Source organism: Aquarana catesbeiana, linkage group LG08, assembly GCF_042186555.1.
Source record: "Aquarana catesbeiana isolate 2022-GZ linkage group LG08, ASM4218655v1, whole genome shotgun sequence".
NCBI classification, from domain to species: domain Eukaryota; kingdom Metazoa; phylum Chordata; class Amphibia; order Anura; family Ranidae; genus Aquarana; species Aquarana catesbeiana.
The window spans coordinates 296,952,686-296,972,799 of NC_133331.1; the positions used below are offsets into that span (position 1 = coordinate 296,952,686).

At 47.3% G+C, this 20,114-nt stretch overlaps 3 protein-coding genes across 3 annotated transcripts in view; all 3 read left to right on the top strand.

Moving 5' to 3' along the window:
- Window positions 1–20,114, top strand: part of LOC141104930 (uncharacterized) — a 170,256-nt gene that overhangs the window by 71,166 nt on the left and 78,976 nt on the right. The gene's annotated exons all lie outside the window — the stretch shown is intronic.
- Window positions 2,401–4,535, top strand: LOC141104946 (oocyte zinc finger protein XlCOF8.4-like). Its single transcript, XM_073594752.1, has 3 exons — window positions 2,401–2,545; window positions 3,570–3,678; window positions 4,171–4,535. The coding sequence occupies exons 2-3, from the start codon at window positions 3,595–3,597 to the stop codon at window positions 4,519–4,521; spliced, it is 435 nt and encodes a 144-aa protein (XP_073450853.1). The 5' UTR covers window positions 2,401–2,545; window positions 3,570–3,594; the 3' UTR covers window positions 4,522–4,535.
- LOC141104791 (uncharacterized) lies at window positions 5,178–7,727 on the top strand. Its single transcript, XM_073594540.1, has one exon. The coding sequence runs from the start codon at window positions 5,639–5,641 to the stop codon at window positions 7,661–7,663; it is 2,025 nt and encodes a 674-aa protein (XP_073450641.1). The 5' UTR covers window positions 5,178–5,638; the 3' UTR covers window positions 7,664–7,727.

The following is a 20,114-nucleotide window of genomic DNA, read 5'->3' on the forward strand; positions in this document are numbered from 1 at the left end:
GATATATTTGATAACTTCAATAAACTTGTTATCTTTCTTAGACACTATTGTTTTATGTGGAACTTCCTTTAGCGCAAGACTGTGTGCACATGCTTTGAGTCCAGCTATTACATTCCCCATACATACAACAGTTTCCTGGGTTTTTTACACTGGAGCGCCTGTTTAGTGTTCAATATTAAACCTAAATGGCCGTAAAAGTACTTGGACCTGGGGTGGTGGAGGTAGAAGTGGCAGCTTTACCCTTGACACACCACAAGCTCCATTGGAGCACCCATTACTGCACCCTTCCCGCCATACCAGACTGTGATGTAGTAGAAGTTGTAGGAGATGTACTGCTCCTGTCCATTGAAGGGAGCTTCATTCTTTCACCCAAGCATTAGAGCACCCATTTCTGCACCCTCCCTGGCATACCAGAGAGTGATGTAGTAGGAACCAAAGGAGGATTTGAGAAAGGGGGCATGCCTTAAAACATGTCACCCTGTTAACCGGCTTAGTGCACTATTCCTTGGTATCCCTTCAGTTTGTCAGCGGCTGAGGACTTCTGGGTTCTGGTGACATCAATTCCTGGTTAGAGTCCTTCCTTTAGCCCAAGACTGTGTGCACAGGTAAGTCCACCTATTACTTACATTCCCCATACATAGTTTCCTGTTTTTTTTACACTGAAGCGCCTGTTCAGCGCGCAATATTAAACCTAAATGGCCGTAAAATGGACCTGGGCTGGTGGAGAAAGTGGGCGGCCACTTTACCCTTGAGACACCACAAGCTCCATTGGAGCACCCATTACTGTACCCTTTCTGGCATACAAGAGTGTTGCAGTAGGAGATGTACTGCCCCTGTCCATATCTGCTCTCACTTACCTTACCATTGACATCATCAATGTGGCCCTATTAAAGTGAACTTCATTCTTTCACCCAAGCAACCTTCCGGTTTGCCTCCAAAGTCCCTCTTGTGACTCCTCGTCCTGCCTGTTGGATTTCTCTTCCATGCACCTTGGGCTTTCTCTCTTGGATTCGTTAGTCAACCACATGCCTTGCCCTTTGGCCTGTTTCCTGGATCTTCTTATCACTGCCCGTTTTGGACTCTGTTCTCTGACATTGCTTCCATATCTGCTTGCACGTCTTAGTCTCTGCACCCTGAACAGGGTGAACCTGGGGGGTTATGACCTGGCACCAGCTTGAGTGAAATCCATCCCCACCATCAGGTGCTTTGGTGAAAACTGTCTGGTGCCTAGACTCCGCTCCCACACTGGGGATCCCGTGTCATCCGCTTGCATCACAGCTGACATCCCGCTGGTCTGTGGCACTTGCTAGTCCAGGTGTCTGTGGTGGTATCAACCTGCCATTGGTAGCCTGATCTACCAACAGGCATGCATTTTCTACTACATGATAGTGAACTACACAAACAACAAATTCACAAACAAATTAGAGAATACAAACATTTTTAAACTTTCAATATCAAGACAAATTGCTTGCAACAAGCTTTCCCCCCAAGTCAGACCCAGTCCGCCCTTTGTGTAACCTCTGTCTGCAGAGGTTTCAGACCACCACAGACTCATTCTATATCTGGAGGAGGCACCAACCTTACTGACTTGGTAGGTGGGATGAACACTGCCTAAAACACTGTCACTGATCAATACATCTCCCTGATCTCTCCAACACACTGATCACAGCCACTAACCATGAACCACAAAGTGAGTAAAGGCAGGAGGATAGCAAAGTGGGGTAGGGAGTTCCAGAGGATGAGGACGAGTTCCAGAGGATGAGGACCTCTTTCCTCCTGCCGATGATCCCTCTAGGATATAAAGATCTATGCAGAGGAATCAGGACCTCCTACCTCCTGATGATGATTCCTCTAGTGATATAAAGATCTATGCAGAGGAATCAGGACCTCCTTCCTCCTAATGATGACCCCTCTAGTGATATAAAGATCTGTATAAAGGAATCAAGACCTCCTTCCTCCTGCTGGTGATCCCTCTAGTGATATAAAGATCTATATAGAGGAATCAGGACCTCCTTCCTCCTGGCAGGGAATTAGGGTTGCCACCTCATCCCTTGAAACCTGAACACATATTAATTACACAGGTTCTGTGGCTGATTAAGGTGGTAATTAACTTCACTTAGTGCCTTATGTGCATTATATTAGCCTCAGAACCTGTGTAATTCATATGTGTCCTGGATTAAAGGGATGAGGTGGCAACCCAAGCTGAGGTCACTACAATACGGGGATGACACCTAGAATTCGATTCACCATATTTCCTCTGTTCACCCCAATCATCAATATATTTCTCTCCCCCTTGCTGGGAGTGGAGATGACCCCATCTATAAGGATATGCAGTACATACACACACAGCACAAGGCCGTGTTCACACTACGAACAGGGGCTGCAGTTCCTCTGAGCTCCACAAGGTGGTGATATCACTTCTACCCAGACAGGAAGTCTCTATGGAAGACAGGAAGTGATGTCAGGTATAAATAGGAAGTTCTGGGTGAGAGGTGAGTCTGTAGGATGTAGTGAGGAGACATTGTTGGAAGTGACAGTAGAGGAGGTAATAAGATCTTATTTTCTATTTACACCCAGTAACCCCCCGTCATGTCCGTCCTCTTCCTCCATAGTCACTGTGATGTCTTTTATCTCCAGCAGATGATGATACACACATATATAGTGTGGAAACCTAGATTAACCCCTTCAGGGTCCTAACATTTCCACACTTACGGGGCCAGAACATTCTCCTCATTTTGTAGATGTGTCACCTTTTCCACCAATCAGCTTCTCACTTCTTCAGTCTATACTAACGGATTGTATGGGGAATGGGGACAATGCTGAAGACAAAGAGTTCCATTTTCCTCATCGTGCCCGTGCACACCCAGTCCTCATGTTGCCAGTTGCGTAGAGTTTGAAAAGGTCCATGAGCTTCTTTGGGGGAGAATTGTGTGTTTTTGGCCTCATAGACTTTATTGGGAACGCACTTTTCTATGAGTCTATGAAGCTAAAAAGGTGCGATTGCAAAAAAAAGCCTCCAAATCACCTTGCATTGTTCACACTAGGAGTGACTAGGGATTTACAGACATACCTAAACCTCAGCACAACAGATCCTTGAAGATGCTGCTGATAATTAGGTTTTTCTGCACTTTCATGACCCACCCAAAACCCACCCCTGACCAGCCCCTTCTCAATGTCTCTGAATAAGCCAGATTCTCTCATACTAAAAGGGAACTAATTCTAGGGCGCGGTCCCTCCCTACTCCTTGTTCAGTGGGGGGATAGCTAATGTTGGCATGTGTTGGGGCGCTCAAATATTTGTATTCTTAAAATGACAAGTGAGGAGAAAGATCAAAGACTAAGCACACATAAACAGCTCAAAACAAAGCTGACTTTCTGATCCATCAGGCCAAAGGTTTAGTGGCTCCTGGGCCCCAAAAGCAAAGGAAACACTAAACTGAATGTTCCTCTGTGTGTAATCCCACTAGGGGGCATTCTTCCATGATGGAAACCCTCATATTATTACCCATCCTAATATTGTACAACCAGTTCAGTGCAGATCATTCTCTGTTATCAATTATTGGTGTACAGGAAACCTGTATAGATCTCATGACCAATGAGGATGGAGGACGATTGGAGTCACATGACTGAGAGGATACTAAACCTCACCCTGGAGATCATCTACCTGCTGACTGAAGAGGTGAGGAGGATTCTGGGAGGTCACATGACATCACTCTTATCTCTATTAATAAAACACAGACCTGACCGGAGAGGTGAGGAGGATTCTGGGAGGTCACATGACATCACTCTTATCTCTATTAATAAAACACAGACCTGACCGGAGAGGTGAGGAGGATTCTGGGAGGTCACATGACATCACTCTTATCTCCATTAATAAAACACAGACCTGACCGGAGAGGTGAGGAGGATTCTGGGAGGTCACATGACATCACTCTTATCTCTATTAATAAAACACAGACCTGACCGGAGAGGTGAGGAGGATTCTGGGAGGTCACATGACATCACTCTTATCTCTATTAATAAAACACAGACCTGACTGGAGAGGTGAGGAGGATTCTGGGAGGTCACATGACATCACTCTTATCTCTATTAATAAAACACAGACCTGACCGGAGAGGTGAGGTGGATTCTGGGAGTCTAACATGATATTCCTATTGGTTCTCCAATACAGAGATTTCCTCTTGTGAAGTCAGGTGATCATATGACCATCACAGTGCCTCCATGTGACTCCCTAAAACCTGAGAGACACAACATGGAGAAGATTCTAGAAGTCACCAAGAAGATGATGGAGCTGCTGACAGGAGAGGTGAGGAGGATTCTGGGAATTCTGGGACATTATCCAGTAACAGACAAGGGATGTGTCTGGATGGTGACTGTATCATTGTGTGTGTCAGGTTCCTTTAAGGTGTCAGGATGTCACTGTCTATTTCTCCATGGAGGAGTGGGAGTATTTAGAAGGACACAAGGATCTCTACAAGGACGTCATGATGGACAATCAGCCGCCCCTCACATCACCGGGTAAGAGGAGACTTTATTGTAAAGGAGAGAGCAGTACGGAGGCTCCACCTAGATCCCCCATCATCTGATAAACACATAGAAACAATGTATTCAGTCAGTGTGTGTGTTTCCTACAGATGGATCCAGTAATGGGAACCCACCAGAGAGATGTCCCTGTCCTCTGTATTCCCGGGATTCCACACAGGAAGGTCACACCATCCCTCACCATCATCAGGTAGATGAGGAACAATCACTGATAGTATCATTAGGATCTGTACATTATCTGCATTGTTACCATTGATGTCATTTTTATTATATATTCAGAGTGGAAACCTGAGAGATCCTAAAGTTGAGGTTAAAGAAGAGATAAAAGAGGAGGATGATGAGGTGATGGAGGAGTCAGAGTTTCCTAAAGGGCACAAATATCTGTACCAGGACACCATGGTGGAGTCATCCAGCTACAGAAACCCACCAGAGAGATGTCCCCATCCTCTGTATTCCTTGGATTCTACACAGGAAGATCACAACTACACACCTGGTCAGGTTGGTGGGACAGAGCTTCTAGAATATGAAAGTTATTAAACTTTCTGACATGTGGAGATGATATTTTCTTTGTAGTCTCCCATCACAGTAGATTATACTTTACAGATGATATTCTCTCTCATTATCTTGATGTAGAGTGGAGATCCAATCGATATAGAATTTGAGGTTAAATCAGAAGAAGAAGAGAGGTATGTGAGGGATGATCAGCAGTCTATGGAGGAGGATGGAATAACGGGGACATTTATAGAGGAGGACACTCCTACAGAGATCAGCACAGGTGGGTCATTAATACTAAATACATTCCTCCACCCATACTGATCACTGATTGGTCATGGGTGGAGCGAGACTGAGCAATAGCCTGGTAAAGGTCATTTTCCTAGACTGTGTTTCCCATCCAGAACATTATAGTGCTGGCTTGGCTGGCACAGTCTAGACTGGATGTTTTACTGTGATGGTCTTCAGCATCAGTCTAGTCTTCATCTTTGTTGGGCTCCCTTCTACCTCACTCTTATTTGTTTCTTCACTCTCTGACCTGGTGTAGCTCAGTCCCACTTTTATTGAAGACTAAATGATTAAACTTCACTTGAGGGTGGAAGGGTATGATCCTCAGAAGTCTTCCTGTACACCAAAGCTGCCTGATGTGGGCGGAGTCCTGGTTTAGGGGAACCAATCAGCTCATGTCTAGTAATAATCTTTGTATTTCTATTTTAGTAGATGGACGGGAGATGAGGAAAACCTCAGAGGATTGTCTCACTTTGTCTCCAGACTGTAAAGTAGAAGATGAGGACATCACACAGTATAGTCCAGGAGAAAACCCGACTACCTCAAATGTCCATCCGGCACTACACAGTGTAGATGGACCATCGTATTCCTCTTATCCTGAGGAACCTCAGACTGTGCGGGACGGTGCCGGACCATCGTATTCCTCTTATCCTGAGGAACCTCAGACTGTGAGGGACGGTGCCAGACCATCATATTCCTCTTATCCTGAGGAACCTCAGACTGTGAGGGACGGTGCCGGACCATCGTATTCCTCTTATCCTGAGGAACCTCAGACTGTGAGGGACGGTGCCGGACCATCGTATTCCTCTTATCCTGAGGAACCTCAGACTGTGCGGGACGGTGCCGGACCATCGTATTCCTCTTATCCTGAGGAACCTCAGACTGTGAGGGACGGTGTCGGACCATCGTATTCCTCTTATCCTGAGGAACCTCAGACTGTGCGGGACGGTGCCGGACCATCGTATTCCTCTTATCCTGAGGAACCTCAGACTGTGAGGGACGGTGTCGGACCATCGTATTCCTCTTATCCTGAGGAACCTCAGACTGTGCGGGACGGTGCCGGACCATCGTATTCCTCTTATCCTGAGGAACCTCAGACTGTGAGGGACGGTGCCGGACCATCGTATTCCTCTTATCCTGAGGAACCTCAGACTGTGAGGGACGGTGCCGGACCATCGTATTCCTCTTATCCTGAGGAACCTCAGACTGTGAGGGACGGTGCTGTTCTTCCAACAGATAAGGGGTTTCCCTGTCTTGAGTGCGGAAAGAGTTTCATCAGAAAGCTAAACTTAGATAAACACCAGAAATCTCACGGGGAGGAGAAGCGGTATTCCTGCCCCGAGTGCGGGAAATGTTATCCACGGAAATCAGCACTTATCAGACATCTAAGATCGCACACGGGGGAGAAGCCGTATTCCTGCCCAGAGTGCGGGAAACGTTTTCTGCAGCAATGCCAACTTACCAGACATAAAATAATTCACACTGGCAAGATGCCATATTCCTGTCCTGAGTGCGGGCAATATTATCCATTGAAATCGGAACTTGTCAGACATCTGAGGACTCACACGGGGGAAAAGCCATTCCCCTGCCCCGAGTGCGGGAAGTGTTATGCAATTAAGTCGACGCTCGTCAGACATCTGAGGACTCACACGGGTGAGAAGCCATATTCCTGTCCTGAGTGCGGGAAATGTTTCGCACAACAGTCCTACGTTTCTGTACACCAGAGATGCCACACGGGGGAGAAACCATACTCCTGCCCCGAGTGCGGGAAATGTTATTCCCGGAAATCAGAACTTGTCACGCATCAGAGGTATCACACGGGGGAAAAGCCGTATTCCTGCCCTGAGTGCGGGAAATGTTTTCTACGTAAATCAGATCTCGCTAAACATCAGATATGTCACACGGGGGAAAAGCCGTATAGCTGCCCCGAGTGCGGGAAATGTTTTTCACAAAAGTGCTATGTTTCTGTTCATCAAATATGCCACACGGGGGAGAAGTCGCATTCCTGCCCTGAGTGCGGGAAATGTTTTGCTCGCAAATCAGATCTCGCTAAACACCAAAACAATCACATGGCGGAGAAGCCATACCCCTGTCCTGAGTGCGGGAAATGTTTTTCACAGAAGTACTATCTTTCTATACACCGGATATGCCACACGGGGGAGTTGCCGCATTCCTGTCCCGAGTGCGGGAAAAGTTTTGCGCGTAAATCAGATTTCAATAAACATCAGAGGTGTCACACGGGGGACAGGCCGTATTCTTGTGCCGAGTGCGGGAAATGTTTTACAGAAAAGTCCTCTCTTTCCAAGCATCGGAAATCTCACACAGCCCTCGTGTCACGTTAGTGTTCCTGAGTGCGGGAAATGTTTTCTGCATTAGAAATCTCAAAACAGCCCTATGGCCATAACAAAAAAATCTAGAAAAACGCCTTTCAAAAAAGTTATCAATTGATTTGCAATTTTAATGAGAGAAATAAGTATTTGATCCCCGATCAATCAGCAAGATTTCTTCTATACAGGTAACAAGCTGAGATTAGGAGCACTCTCTTATAGGGAGTGCTCCTAATCTCAGCTTGTTAGCTGTATAAAAGACACCAGTCCACAGAAGCAATCAATCAGATTCCAATCTCTCCACCATGGCCAAGACCAAAGAGCTGTCCAAGGATGTCAGGGAGAAGATTGTAGATCTACACAAGGCTGGAATGGGCTACAAGACCATCGCCAAGCAGCTTGGTGAGAGGGTGACAACAGTTGGTGGGATTATTCGCTAATGGAAGAAACACAAAATAACGATCGATCTCCCTCGGTCTGGGGCTCCATACAAGATCTCACCTCGTGGAGCTTCAATGATCATGAGGACGGTGAGGAATCAGCCCAGAACTACACGGGAGAATCTTGTCAATGATCTCAGCTGGGACCATAGTCACCAAGAAAACAATCGGTAACACAACTACACCGTGATCGACTGAAATCCTGCAGCCCCCGCAAGGTCCTCCTGCTCAGGAAATCACATGTACAGGTCCATCTGAAGATTACTAATGAACATCGAATGATTCGGAGGAGAACTGGGTGAAAGTGCTGTAGTCAGAGGAGACCAAAGTCGAGCTCTTTGGCATCAAGTCAACTCACCGTGTTTGGAGGAGGAGGAATGCTGCCTATGACCCCAAGAACACCATCCCCCACCGTCATACGTGGAGGTCCTATGACCCCAAGAACACCATCCCCCACCGTCATACATGAAGGTCCTATGACCCCAAGAACACCATCCCCCACCGTCATACATGAAGGTCCTTTGACCCCAAGAACACCATCCCCCCACCGTCATACATGGAGGTCCTATGACCCCAAGAACACCATCCCTCCACCGTCATACATGAAGGTCCTATGACCCCAAGAACACCATCCCCCATCGTCATACATGAAGGTCCTTTGACCCCAAGAACACCATCCCCCCACCGTCATACATGGAGGTCCTATGACCCCAAGAACACCATCCCTCCACCGTCATACATGAAGGTCCTATGACCCCAAGAACACCATCCCCCACCGTCATACATGGAGGTCCTATGACCCCAAGAACACCATCCCCCCACCGTCATACATGAAGGTCCTATGACCCCAAGAACACCATCCCCACTGTCATACATGGAGGTCCTATGACCCCAAGAACACCATCCCCCACAGTCATACATGGAGTTCCTATGACCCCAAGAACACCATCCCCCACCGTCATACATGAAGGTCCTATGACCCCAAGAACACCATCCCCCACCGTCATACATGAAGGTCCTATGACCCCAAGGACACCATCCCCCACTGTCACACATGAAGGTCCTATGACCCCAAGAACACCATCCCCCACCGTCATACATGGACGTCCTATGACCCCAAGAACACCATCCCCCACCGTCATACATGAAGGTCCTTTGACCCCAAGAACACCATCCCCCCACCGTCATACATGGAGGTCCTATGACCCCAAGAACACCATCCCTCCACCGTCATACATGAAGGTCCTATGACCCCAAGAACACCATCCCCCACCGTCATACATGGAGGTCCTATGACCCCAAGAACACCATCCCCCCACCGTCATACATGAAGGTTCTATGACCCCAAGAACACCATACCCCCACCGTCATACATGGAGGTCCTATGACCCCAAGAACACCATCCCCCACCGTCATACATGGAGGTCCTATGACCCCAAGAACACCATCCCTCCACCATCATACATGAAGGTCCTATGACCCCAAGAACACCATCCCCACCGTCATACATGGAGGTCCTATGACCCCAAGAACACCATCCCCATCGTCATACATGGAGGTCCTATGACCCCAAGAACACCATTCCCACCGTCATACATGGAGGTCCTATGACCCCAAGAACACCATCCCCCACCGTCATACATGGAGGTCCTATGACCCCAAGAACACCATCCCCCACCGTCATACATGAAGGTCCTCTGACCCCAAGAACACCATCCCCCACCGTCATACATGAAGGTCCTATGACTCCAAGAACACCATCCCCCACCGTCATACATGGAGGTCCTATGACCCCAAGAACACCATCCCCCACAGTCATACATGGAGTTCCTATGAGCCCAAGAACACCATCCCCATCGTCATACATGGAGGTCCTATGACCCCAAGAACACCACTCCCCACCGTCATACATGGAGGTGGAAACATGTTTTGGGGGTGTTTTTCTGCTTAGGGGACAGGACAACTTCACCACATCAATGGGACGGGGGGGGGGGGCCATGTACCGTCAAATCTTGGGTGAGAACCTCCTTCCCTCAGCCAGGGCATTGAAAATGGGTGGTGGTGGGTCTTCCAGCATGGCAATGACCCAAGGCAACAAAGGAGTGGCTCAAGAAGAAGCACATTAAGGTCCGGGAGTGGCCTAGCCAGTCTCCAGACTTTAATCCCATAAACAAAATATGTGGAGGGAGCGGAAGGTTCGAGTTACCAAACGTTATTCTCGAAAACCTTAATGACTAGGAGAGGATCTGCAAAGAGGACAAAATGCCTCCTGAGATGTGTGCAAACCTGGTGGCCAACTCCAAGAAACGTCTGACCTCTGTGATCGCCAACAAGGGTTTCTCCACCAACTACTAAATCATGTTCTGTGAAGGGAACAAATACTTATTTCACTCATTAAAATGCAAATCAATTTATAACTTTTTTGAAGTGCATTTTTTTCTGGATATTTTTGTTGTTATTCTGTCTCTCACTGTTATAATAAACTGACCAATAAAATTATAGACTGATCGTTTCTTTGTCAGTGGGCAAATGTACAAAATCAGCAGAGGAGCAGATACTTTTTCCCCCTCACTGTACATGTGATGATATTATTTGTAAATTGGTCCGCCTTCAGCTTTATATTATTAAATACTTTTTTTTATTGTGTGTATTGTTCTTTATTTCTCCATTGACGTTCTTTATTGAGGTAACCCCTGTGCACCTAAACAAATCCTAATGCCTAAGCACAATTTCGCAACTTTGACATGTGTTAGTAAAATCGTACATGTCGTTACAACTACTTTGTACATGCAGGTAGATTATACCGCGGTTCCTTTTTTAGCGCAAATTGGGCTTTACTTTGGTGGTAAATGGTAATGGATATCAACTGATTTTTTTATTATCAAATGAAAACTGGCCCAAAATGGTAAAATAAATCCTTTTTTTTTTTATTTAGCTGTATATTTCTTGTTACTACTATAACCTACCACTATAGAACAACCCAAAATAAATTCTCCTGCTCTCGACGATCGCATCGATACCACATATGTGTATGTTAGTTGTTGTTTGAACCTGTAGTACGGCCCAGAAACAATAGTACCATTTTGGCTTTTTTTTAATTATGCCTAAAACACACTGATACCAACTGCCACTGATACCAATTGCCGCTGATACCAACTGCTGCTGATACCAACTGCCCCTGATACCAACTGCTGCTGATACCAACTGCCCCTGATACCACATGCTGCTGATACCAACTGCCCCTGATACCAACTGCCGCTGATACCAACTGCTCCTGATACCAACTGCCCCTGATACCAACTGCCCCTGATAGCAACTCTTTCTGATACCAACAGCCGCTGATACCAACTGCCGCTAATACCAACTGCCCCTGATACCAACTGCCCCTGATACCAACTGCTGCTGATACCAACTGCCGCTGATACCAACTGCCGCTGATACCAACTGCCCCTGATACCAACTGCCGCTGATACCAACTGCCCCTGATACCAACTGCCGCTGATACCAACTGCTCCTGATATCAACTGCCCCTGACACCAACTGCCGCTGATACCAACTGCCCCTGATACCAACTCCTGATACCAACTGCCGCTGATACCAACTGCCGCTAATACCAACTGCTGCTGATACCAACTGCCGCTAATACCAACTGCCCCTGATACCAACTGCCCCTGATACCAACTGCCACTGATACCAACTGTCCCTGATACCAATTGCTGCTAATACCAACTGCCGCTGATACCAACTGCCGCTGATACCAACTGCCCCTGATACCAACTGCCGCTGATACCAACTGCCGCTAATACGAACTGCCGCTGATACCAACTGCCGCTGATACCAACTGCCGCTGATACCAACTGTCCCCGATACCAACTGCCACTGATACCAACTGCAGCTGATACCAACTGCCGCTAATACCAACTGCCGCTGATACCAACTGCTGCTAGTACCAACTGTCACTGGTACCAACTGCCACTGATACCAACCGCCACCGATACTAATTAAAAAAAATATTTAAATCCTGTTTAAAAAAATACTGACCCTGACCTTAGACCCAACCACTCTGGCCCTGACCTAGATCCAACATTAGCTATTTTCTCTTTATTATTTTACTTTTTAGTTACTGAGTGGTATGGGAGGAGCTCAGGAGAATTGTTGGAGACATCAAAGGTCTCTCCGGCTGGTGTAGTGACTAGAAACATCTCTGCTGGTGTCGTCCGAGGTGCGGCTGAGCAGAAGTCGGTAGAGGGCGCGGATACTGTCTCACCCGCTAAACCTCAGGAGAAAGAAGGGCCCAGAATAGACGCAGCACTAGCAGAGATGCTCTCCATCACTCGGAAAGAGGTACAACTTAAAGTACCTGGAGACACTGTGAGAGAAGGTGCTAAGGTTGGTTGCTGCAACAATGTAATGTGTACACCAGAAAGAAGTGGGTTATACTTGGATCAGTGTAAGTTACCTATAGAAGATATAAATATGGTAAACCAACTCTTGATTCCATCCCATACACTCTTAATTAAGACTCCCCATGGAACCGCTGTGTCCATCATTCACACACCACCCATTCAGATTTATTTTTAATCATTTTTCACATCATTTTTGTTTTAACAGTAACACTATATTTGTTCTCAGATATTCACATCCGATGAGCAACATCTCCTCCTTTGCCACACGGATACCTTCTATGCACCTATGCAACTTCCCATACCATCTGACTCTACAACCTTATGCGCACACCACCTCAGCTCCCGTGGCGAGGTCCATGCCTCCTGTGCACCTCATGCCAGTCACCACATGCCGTACTCACTGCCGCCTTAGTAAGTGTGCTTGGTTAACCATTCATGGTTAAATATAATATTTAATTCCTATCCTCCACTACACAGAGTTGGTTTACCATACTTATATCTTCTATAGGTCATTTATCGTATCTGCTCCTGATGAGTGAAAGTATTCACGAAACGCGTCGAGCTATAAGCCAAAACCCAATGTCACATTTCATCTATCATGTTTTTACCTTTCCATATCATGCGATCACGGATGCATTGTCAGGCAAGCCACCTGGTACCTGCAGGCTATGCCATTGTGTATTATATAATTAACTACATTACTATTGTGTATTTATTAGTGTTCATTTATATGTAATTTTATATATGTTTACATTTTGTGCAAGTACAATTGTGTATATATATATATATATATATATGAAATTAATTTTCTACTATGTTACAAATAAAATTCTTTCATTTATACCTCCGCATTCCAACTGCTTCATATACAGTCCCAATTCCCCTTGATATGTACTTGAAATAAGGATGGAGGCACCAACCCATGCCTCCTACAAAGTCCCAAACCCTCCCCTTTTACAGATCCTAACACATTACCCAGTCCATACCAGTATAGATCCTACCACATTACGCAGTCCATACCAGTATAGAAATAAGAGTGAAATGTAGCGCTAATGATGATGGCCAATGGTGAAAAACACATCAGTAATGGTGGCCATTACAAAACACACATAGATGAAACACATGTAGCATGATAAGAAATGATGGGTGTTAGGTAAGATACAATAGTGTCCCAGTATGTGACTATGAATCAAACACCGGAAAGTCCCAAAATAAGTTGTATATAAATGTTGGACTGGTGTAGGAATCTTCTCCTCTGTGCATCATAGGTTATACGGTCAAAAAATGGAAACAGATAGAATACGCTTACCGACGGAAGTGGATTCGGATGCCGGTGACACCGAATCAAGCAGGCTCTGAGATCCTTGATGGACGGTGGTTGGTCCTAGAAACCCCGGATCTCAAGGGGGATCTGTCTTCTGTGGTCCACGTCACGACTGCCAATTCAGAAGGCCACGGGGGGGATCACCGCCACGGGAAAGTCTCCAGAGTGTGGGTGGTTCCCAAAAAGATAGATGAAACTCCAATAGTGCAGATCAAATGACGTATTTTATTGGATGTCACCAATAATCGACAAACAATATAAAAAGCGTGATCACGTATAAAACAATAAAATCAAGTGTAGGGTAGAGTAAGGTTCGCCCGACGCGTTTCGTCCACATGGACTTCAACTGGGGCATCAAAACACAAGTCTATACCAGTATAGATCCTACCACATTACCCAGTCCATACCAGTATAGATATCCAGCATGAGATTTCTCCCCATTGAGATCTGATGTGATTTTCTGGCCAATCAAGTGCAGTGATCCCATGATCATGTGACCAGGTATTGGTACTTCTCGCAGTGTGGAAGGTGCCATGTCCTGCTGGAAAATGAAATCAGAATCTCCATAAAGCTGATCAGCAGAGGGACGCGTGAAGTGCTCTAGAATCTCCTGCTAGAAGGCTGAGCTGACTTTGGACTTGATAAAACACAGGAGGACCAACACCAGCAGATGACACAGCTCCCCAAATCATCATTGACTGTGGAAGCTTCACACTGGACCTCATGCAACTTGGATTCTGTGCCTCTCCACTCCTCCTCCAGACTCTGGGACCTTGATTTCCAAATGAAATGCAAAATTTTCCACAGTCCGTGATGATTTGTGGAGCCATGTCACCTGCTGGTGTTGGTCCACTGTGTTTTATCAAGTCCAAAGCCTGTGCGCCCTTGACCCGGAAGTGCTGGTTCACAGGATCCAGCAGGGTAGAGTAACCTTGCCACCGTACAGTATATCTAAGCGATACAGTCATCAAGCGGTTAAAGTGTATTTCCTGACAGACTCCATGGCAGCATACGTGTGGGTTAGCCCCGACGCCATTACTACCCTATAGGGCCCCTTTACCATAAATCTTTGCTCCGAGCCAGCGACCGAGTTCCTTTTGTGTCCTCCTCCGAAGGACCAAGTTGATGCTTCTCCTACCTGAAGACCTCTCCTCCTATGATCAAAACTGGCCGAGCAACCAGAGGAGTTGTTTCCCTCCGATAAGCCCTAACTGTTGGCGGGGTATGGAGTGTATAAGCAGAGTAGCGCTGGAAGAGCTGGAGGCCTGGCCATTGGCAGGCAAGCGCGCACCGGCCAGATAGCCTAGCTTAGTGGTCCCCAACCTTTTTGGCACTGGGAACCGGCTGCGTGGAAGAAAATTGTGCCAAGGCTCGGCGAGGAGGGGTAAGCGATTTTTTTCATGGGCAATTTATCGGGGCAATTTCTGGTGTTCTGCTGTTGGTGCTTCAATCATCACGGCACCATGGTTGGTATGGTGTCAGAGTGATTGAAGCGCATTATTTCTTATATTACATTGTAATATAAATGAATTAGTTCAACTCACCATAATGCAGAATCAGTGGGAGCCCTGAGTGTGTCACTTGTCACGTCGCCTGCCACCAGATGCAACTTGTCACTTGCCACGCTGCCTGCCACCAGATGAGGAATGCCACTTGCCAAATCGCCTACCAGTGCCACCAGATATGGGTTGTCACTTGCCAAATCGCCTACCAGTGCCACCAGATGTGGGTTGTCACTGCATTGGTGGCACTGGTTCAGTGGTCGTTCTTGAGAGAGGGCAGGAGAGCGGAGATGCAGGGCGGGCAGTGAGAGATGATGTCATCTCTCTGCTCCCCGTCGAGAGATGACATCGTCTCTCACTGCCTGCCCCGCATCTCCGCTTCTCTCATCCGCCTGCCTCTCTGATCCACCGGGCTCTCTCACCCGCCCACCTTAAAATTTCATGCCGCCCGGCTGCAGAGATGCTTTGGCCCGGTAGTGGCCTGTTGCCCAGGGGTTGATGACCCCGGCCTAGCTGTTAGCAGGCAGCCCTATCTGTTACACAAGTCCGGCATGTCTTTGTCTCCCTGGCCTGGCACGATCGTGGGAAGGAGTGGTGAGCAATATGTACACTGGATAAGAGAGCGGACGGCTCTGCGGGAGGGCCAGGCAGCTCCGTTTGAGGGCGGGCAGGCGGGTGAGAGAGCAGATTGCCCGGGCTGCCGGGTGGCTCCGTGTGTGGATGGGCGGGTGGGACTGAGCAGGCTAAGTGTGTGTGTGGGGGCGGCTGGTCAATCAGCGAGCCGACGGGCAGGGGAGCAGAGAGATGACATCATCTCTCACCGCCCCCACATCTCTGCAGTAACTTCCGCCCTCACTGTGCAGGTAGCGTGGGCAGCAGGGAGATTACATTATCTCTCTGCTGCCTGTCTCTGGGACAAAGAGACAAGCAAAACACCACCTTACCTGGCACGTGACAATCCACATCTGGTGGCAAGTGACAATCCGCATCTAGTGGCAGATGACGTGGCAAGTGACAATCCGCAATGTGTGGCATATAACGTGGCAAGTGACAATCTGCATCTAGTGGCATATGACGTGGCAAGTGACAATCTGCATCTAGTGGCATATGGCGTTGCAAGTGACAATCCGCAATGTGTGGCATATGATGTGGCAAGTGACAATCCGTATCTAGTGGCAGGTGACGTGGCAAGTGACAATCCGCAATGTGTGGCATATGACATGGCAAGTGACAATCTGCATCTAGTGGCATATGACGTGGCAAGTGACAATCTGCATCTAGTGGCAGGTGACGTGGCAAGTGACAATCCACAAGGTGTGGGAAGTGACAATCTGCATCTAGTGGCAGGTGATGTGGCAAGTGACAATCCACAAGGTGTGGGAAGTGACAATCTGCATCTAGTGGCAGGTGATGTGGCAAGTGACAATCCACAAGGTGTGGGAAGTGACAATCTGCATCTAGTGGCAGCTGACATAGCAAGTGACAATCCGCAACATGTGGCAGGCGACGGTGGCAAGTGACACGCTCGGGGTTCCCACTGATTCTGCATTAGGGTGAGTTGAATGATTTAATTTTATATTACAATGTATTAATAGAAATAATGCGCTTCATTCATCCTGACATCATAACAACCATGGTGCCGGGATGATTAAAGCACCAACAACAGCCATTTCCCCGATAACTTGTCCGCAAAAAAAGTATTTTCTGGCAGTGCCCCTCCCGAGACTAGACTCTGGATCCGCCCCTGGGATAATGTTGACGAGACTCTCAGAGGCATCTCCAGTGAAGTGGCCAGGAGCTCACCTATCCAGGAACTCAGACTGGCATCCGCCTTTCTGGGGGAGGCTTCTATTGACGTTATCTACCTGGTGGCTCGGGTTATGCTGTTGGCAAGAGTGCCCTATGGCTCCGGCCATGGCTGGCTGACCCAGCTTCTAAGCAAGTTTGGTGCCGAATTCCCTTTGAGGGTGCTTCCCTCTTTGGCAAAAAACTGGATAGCGCCATAACCCGGGCCACAGGTGGCAAGTCAGGATTCCTCCCTCAGGATCGGCGCTTACAGAACCAGTGATGGACCTTCCTGAGGAAAAAAAATATTGAACGGCGCGCAGCTACAAGCCTGGTCGGGAACTTGCGAGATCATGGAAATCTAGCAGTCTTCTTTCAGGAAGTCTGCTAAAGGGGGTTCCACAGGCAACCAGAAACCCACAGAGTTTTTTGAGATTGGGCCCGCTCAGGCATGCCAGGTGGGGGCTTGCCTTCTCCACTTTAGGCGCGTCTGGGCAGTCTCAATCTGGGACTTCTGGACTGTCAGAACGGTCTCCTCAGGCCATGCCTGGGCCTTCAGCAGTGCCCCCAAGCTCAGATTTGTCCCTACGTCTCTTCCACTCTCAGAAGGAAAAAGGCAGACCCTATTAGCCTACGTAAACTCCTTGTTGGAGCAAGGGGCGGCTATTCCTGTTTCGGATGACGAGCGAGGCCAGGGCATGTATTCTCCTCTGTTCATGGTACAGAACAAGAACGTCACGTGGAGACCCAAATCATAGATTTGACCCATCTCAACTGCTTCATAAAAAAAGAGAAATTCAAAATGGATACTCTACACACGATCCAGCAGTCTGTCCAAACAAGAGACTGGTTAGTGTCTATCGATCTAAAAGACTCTTACACAGTGGCGGAAAGCGGCCTTTCCAGAAAGGGTTTCTCCAACCATGGAGGCCAGACAGCAAGAACCAGCTCATCTACATTACTCCGACTATGAGGGGGTTACTCCTTTGGTGGCTACAACTGGAAAATCTTTACAATTGTTACTCGATTGTTCCCATCACATGGGTCACTATAACTTCAGATGCCAGCAACAAGGGCTGGGGCACTCATTGCCTGGCGGAACTGGCAGTTGGAACTCCCCTTCTCATGGGATAGTGTCCAACATTCTAGAACTCCGGGCTGCGTTTCAGGCACTATTAGCCTTTCCTCATCTAACAATGAAGGCTTCTGTGATGCTCAGGTTGGACAACAAAACCACAGTAGCCTACATAAGGAGACAGGGTGGAACCCGCAGCAGGAGGTAGAGCCAAATATGATCTGGGCTCAGAAGAACTTGTCCAACATTTCAGCAGTCTATATACCCGGAATCCAGAGTGCTCAGGCAGATTTCCTTTCTCGAGTCCAGACAACAACGAGTGGGCTCTCCACAAACAGGTGTTTGAGTGGCTCCTGTCCCTGGAGGTTTCGTCAGAGGTCGACCTCTTTGCCTCTGCATGCAACAACAAGTTGGCAAAGTACTATTCAAGGTTCTGAGACGCTCAGGCCTACAAGATAGATGCCCTCACAGATCAATGGAGGTTCCACAGGGCCTATGCCTTTCCTCTGGTGCCTGTGATTCTCAAGTTCCTGCAGAGACTCAGAACAGAGAAGGTGGAAGTGGTAGCAATAATCCCTTTTTGGCCCAACAGGCCATGGTTTCCTCTCTTGATGCTCCTCAGCTATCGGGACCCAGTTCCCCTGCCGCTCAGACCAGACCTGCTGTCTCAAGGCACAGCTCTGCACCCCTGTCCATCTCACCTTACCTCAGGGCCTGGTTCTTGAGAGGGGAAGGCTCGAGGCTCTAGGCTGCTCGGAAGAGGTCATCCCTGCCCTCTTGAACAAAAAACACAGTCACTTCCAGCACTAATAGGTCTTCCAAGGTGTGGAGTAACAGATGTCAGATAAAATGGTGGTGTGAAAGTGTATATATGCTATCCAAAACTGGGTGGATGCCGCCTTCCTCAGATGGGGTAATCCGAAAGGAACTACAAGAAAAAACAGAAATGGAGGGCGCGCACACCTAGTGCATTATAAAAGATAATTTTTTTTTATTTTTATTTTTTTTTTCTTTTTTTCTTTTTTTTTTTTTTGCCACTTCAGCTTGAAGGTTTCTCCCGGGAAAAGATTTTTCAAATATTAAAATTCAAATTTCTTTCCCATCTTATCGTCACATCATCGTGGCTTTACATTTGCTTGGTACTCCAATTTAGTATATTACAAAACAAAAGAGGATACATAATTATCCCAACGATAGCTAATGCTTCCCTTTTACCCATCCCCCCCTCCCACCCCCTACCCCCCCCCCCCGAGACCATATCCATCCAGTCCTCTGCATTCCTCTACTTATGTAGACCACATCTCAACCGCATTTGGAGATTCTTTAAATTTTTCCCAGTCTTTCCATTTTGTTTCAAAGGCCCCCATTTTTGTCCCTTCGCTAAATCTTAGGTACTCCAAGCACTGAATCTCATTAATTTTATTAAACCATTCCCTCATCTTTGGCCTCTCTTTCCTTTGCCAATACTTAGGGATTAAGCTCTTAGCTGCATCAATAAGATGTGGCAAAAGTGTTCTGAGATATGTTTTAGTCGGCATATCACTCATGTGGAATAAACAGATCCAAGGGTCATTTGGGAGGTCCAAGTTTGTTATCACTTTGATAAATTTTCTTACTTCGCCCCAAAACCTTTTCATTTCCGGACATAGCCACCAGATATGGGCCATTGACCCCATCTCTGAGCAGCCCCTCCAACAAAATTGCGACTTATCCCTATGTATTTTATGCACCCGATCGGGGGTCAGGTACATTCTGGTCAGGCATTTAAAATTTAATTCTAGGAGTTTACTATTAACTGAAGTGGCTGAGACTCTTTTCAAGATCAGGGAGACTTCTGTATCTGTAAGATTTCTCCCTAACTCCTTTTCCCATTTCCCTATATAGTCCGGGGTTTCTAACCTTTCTAAATCAACTAGAACTTTATATATCCGGGA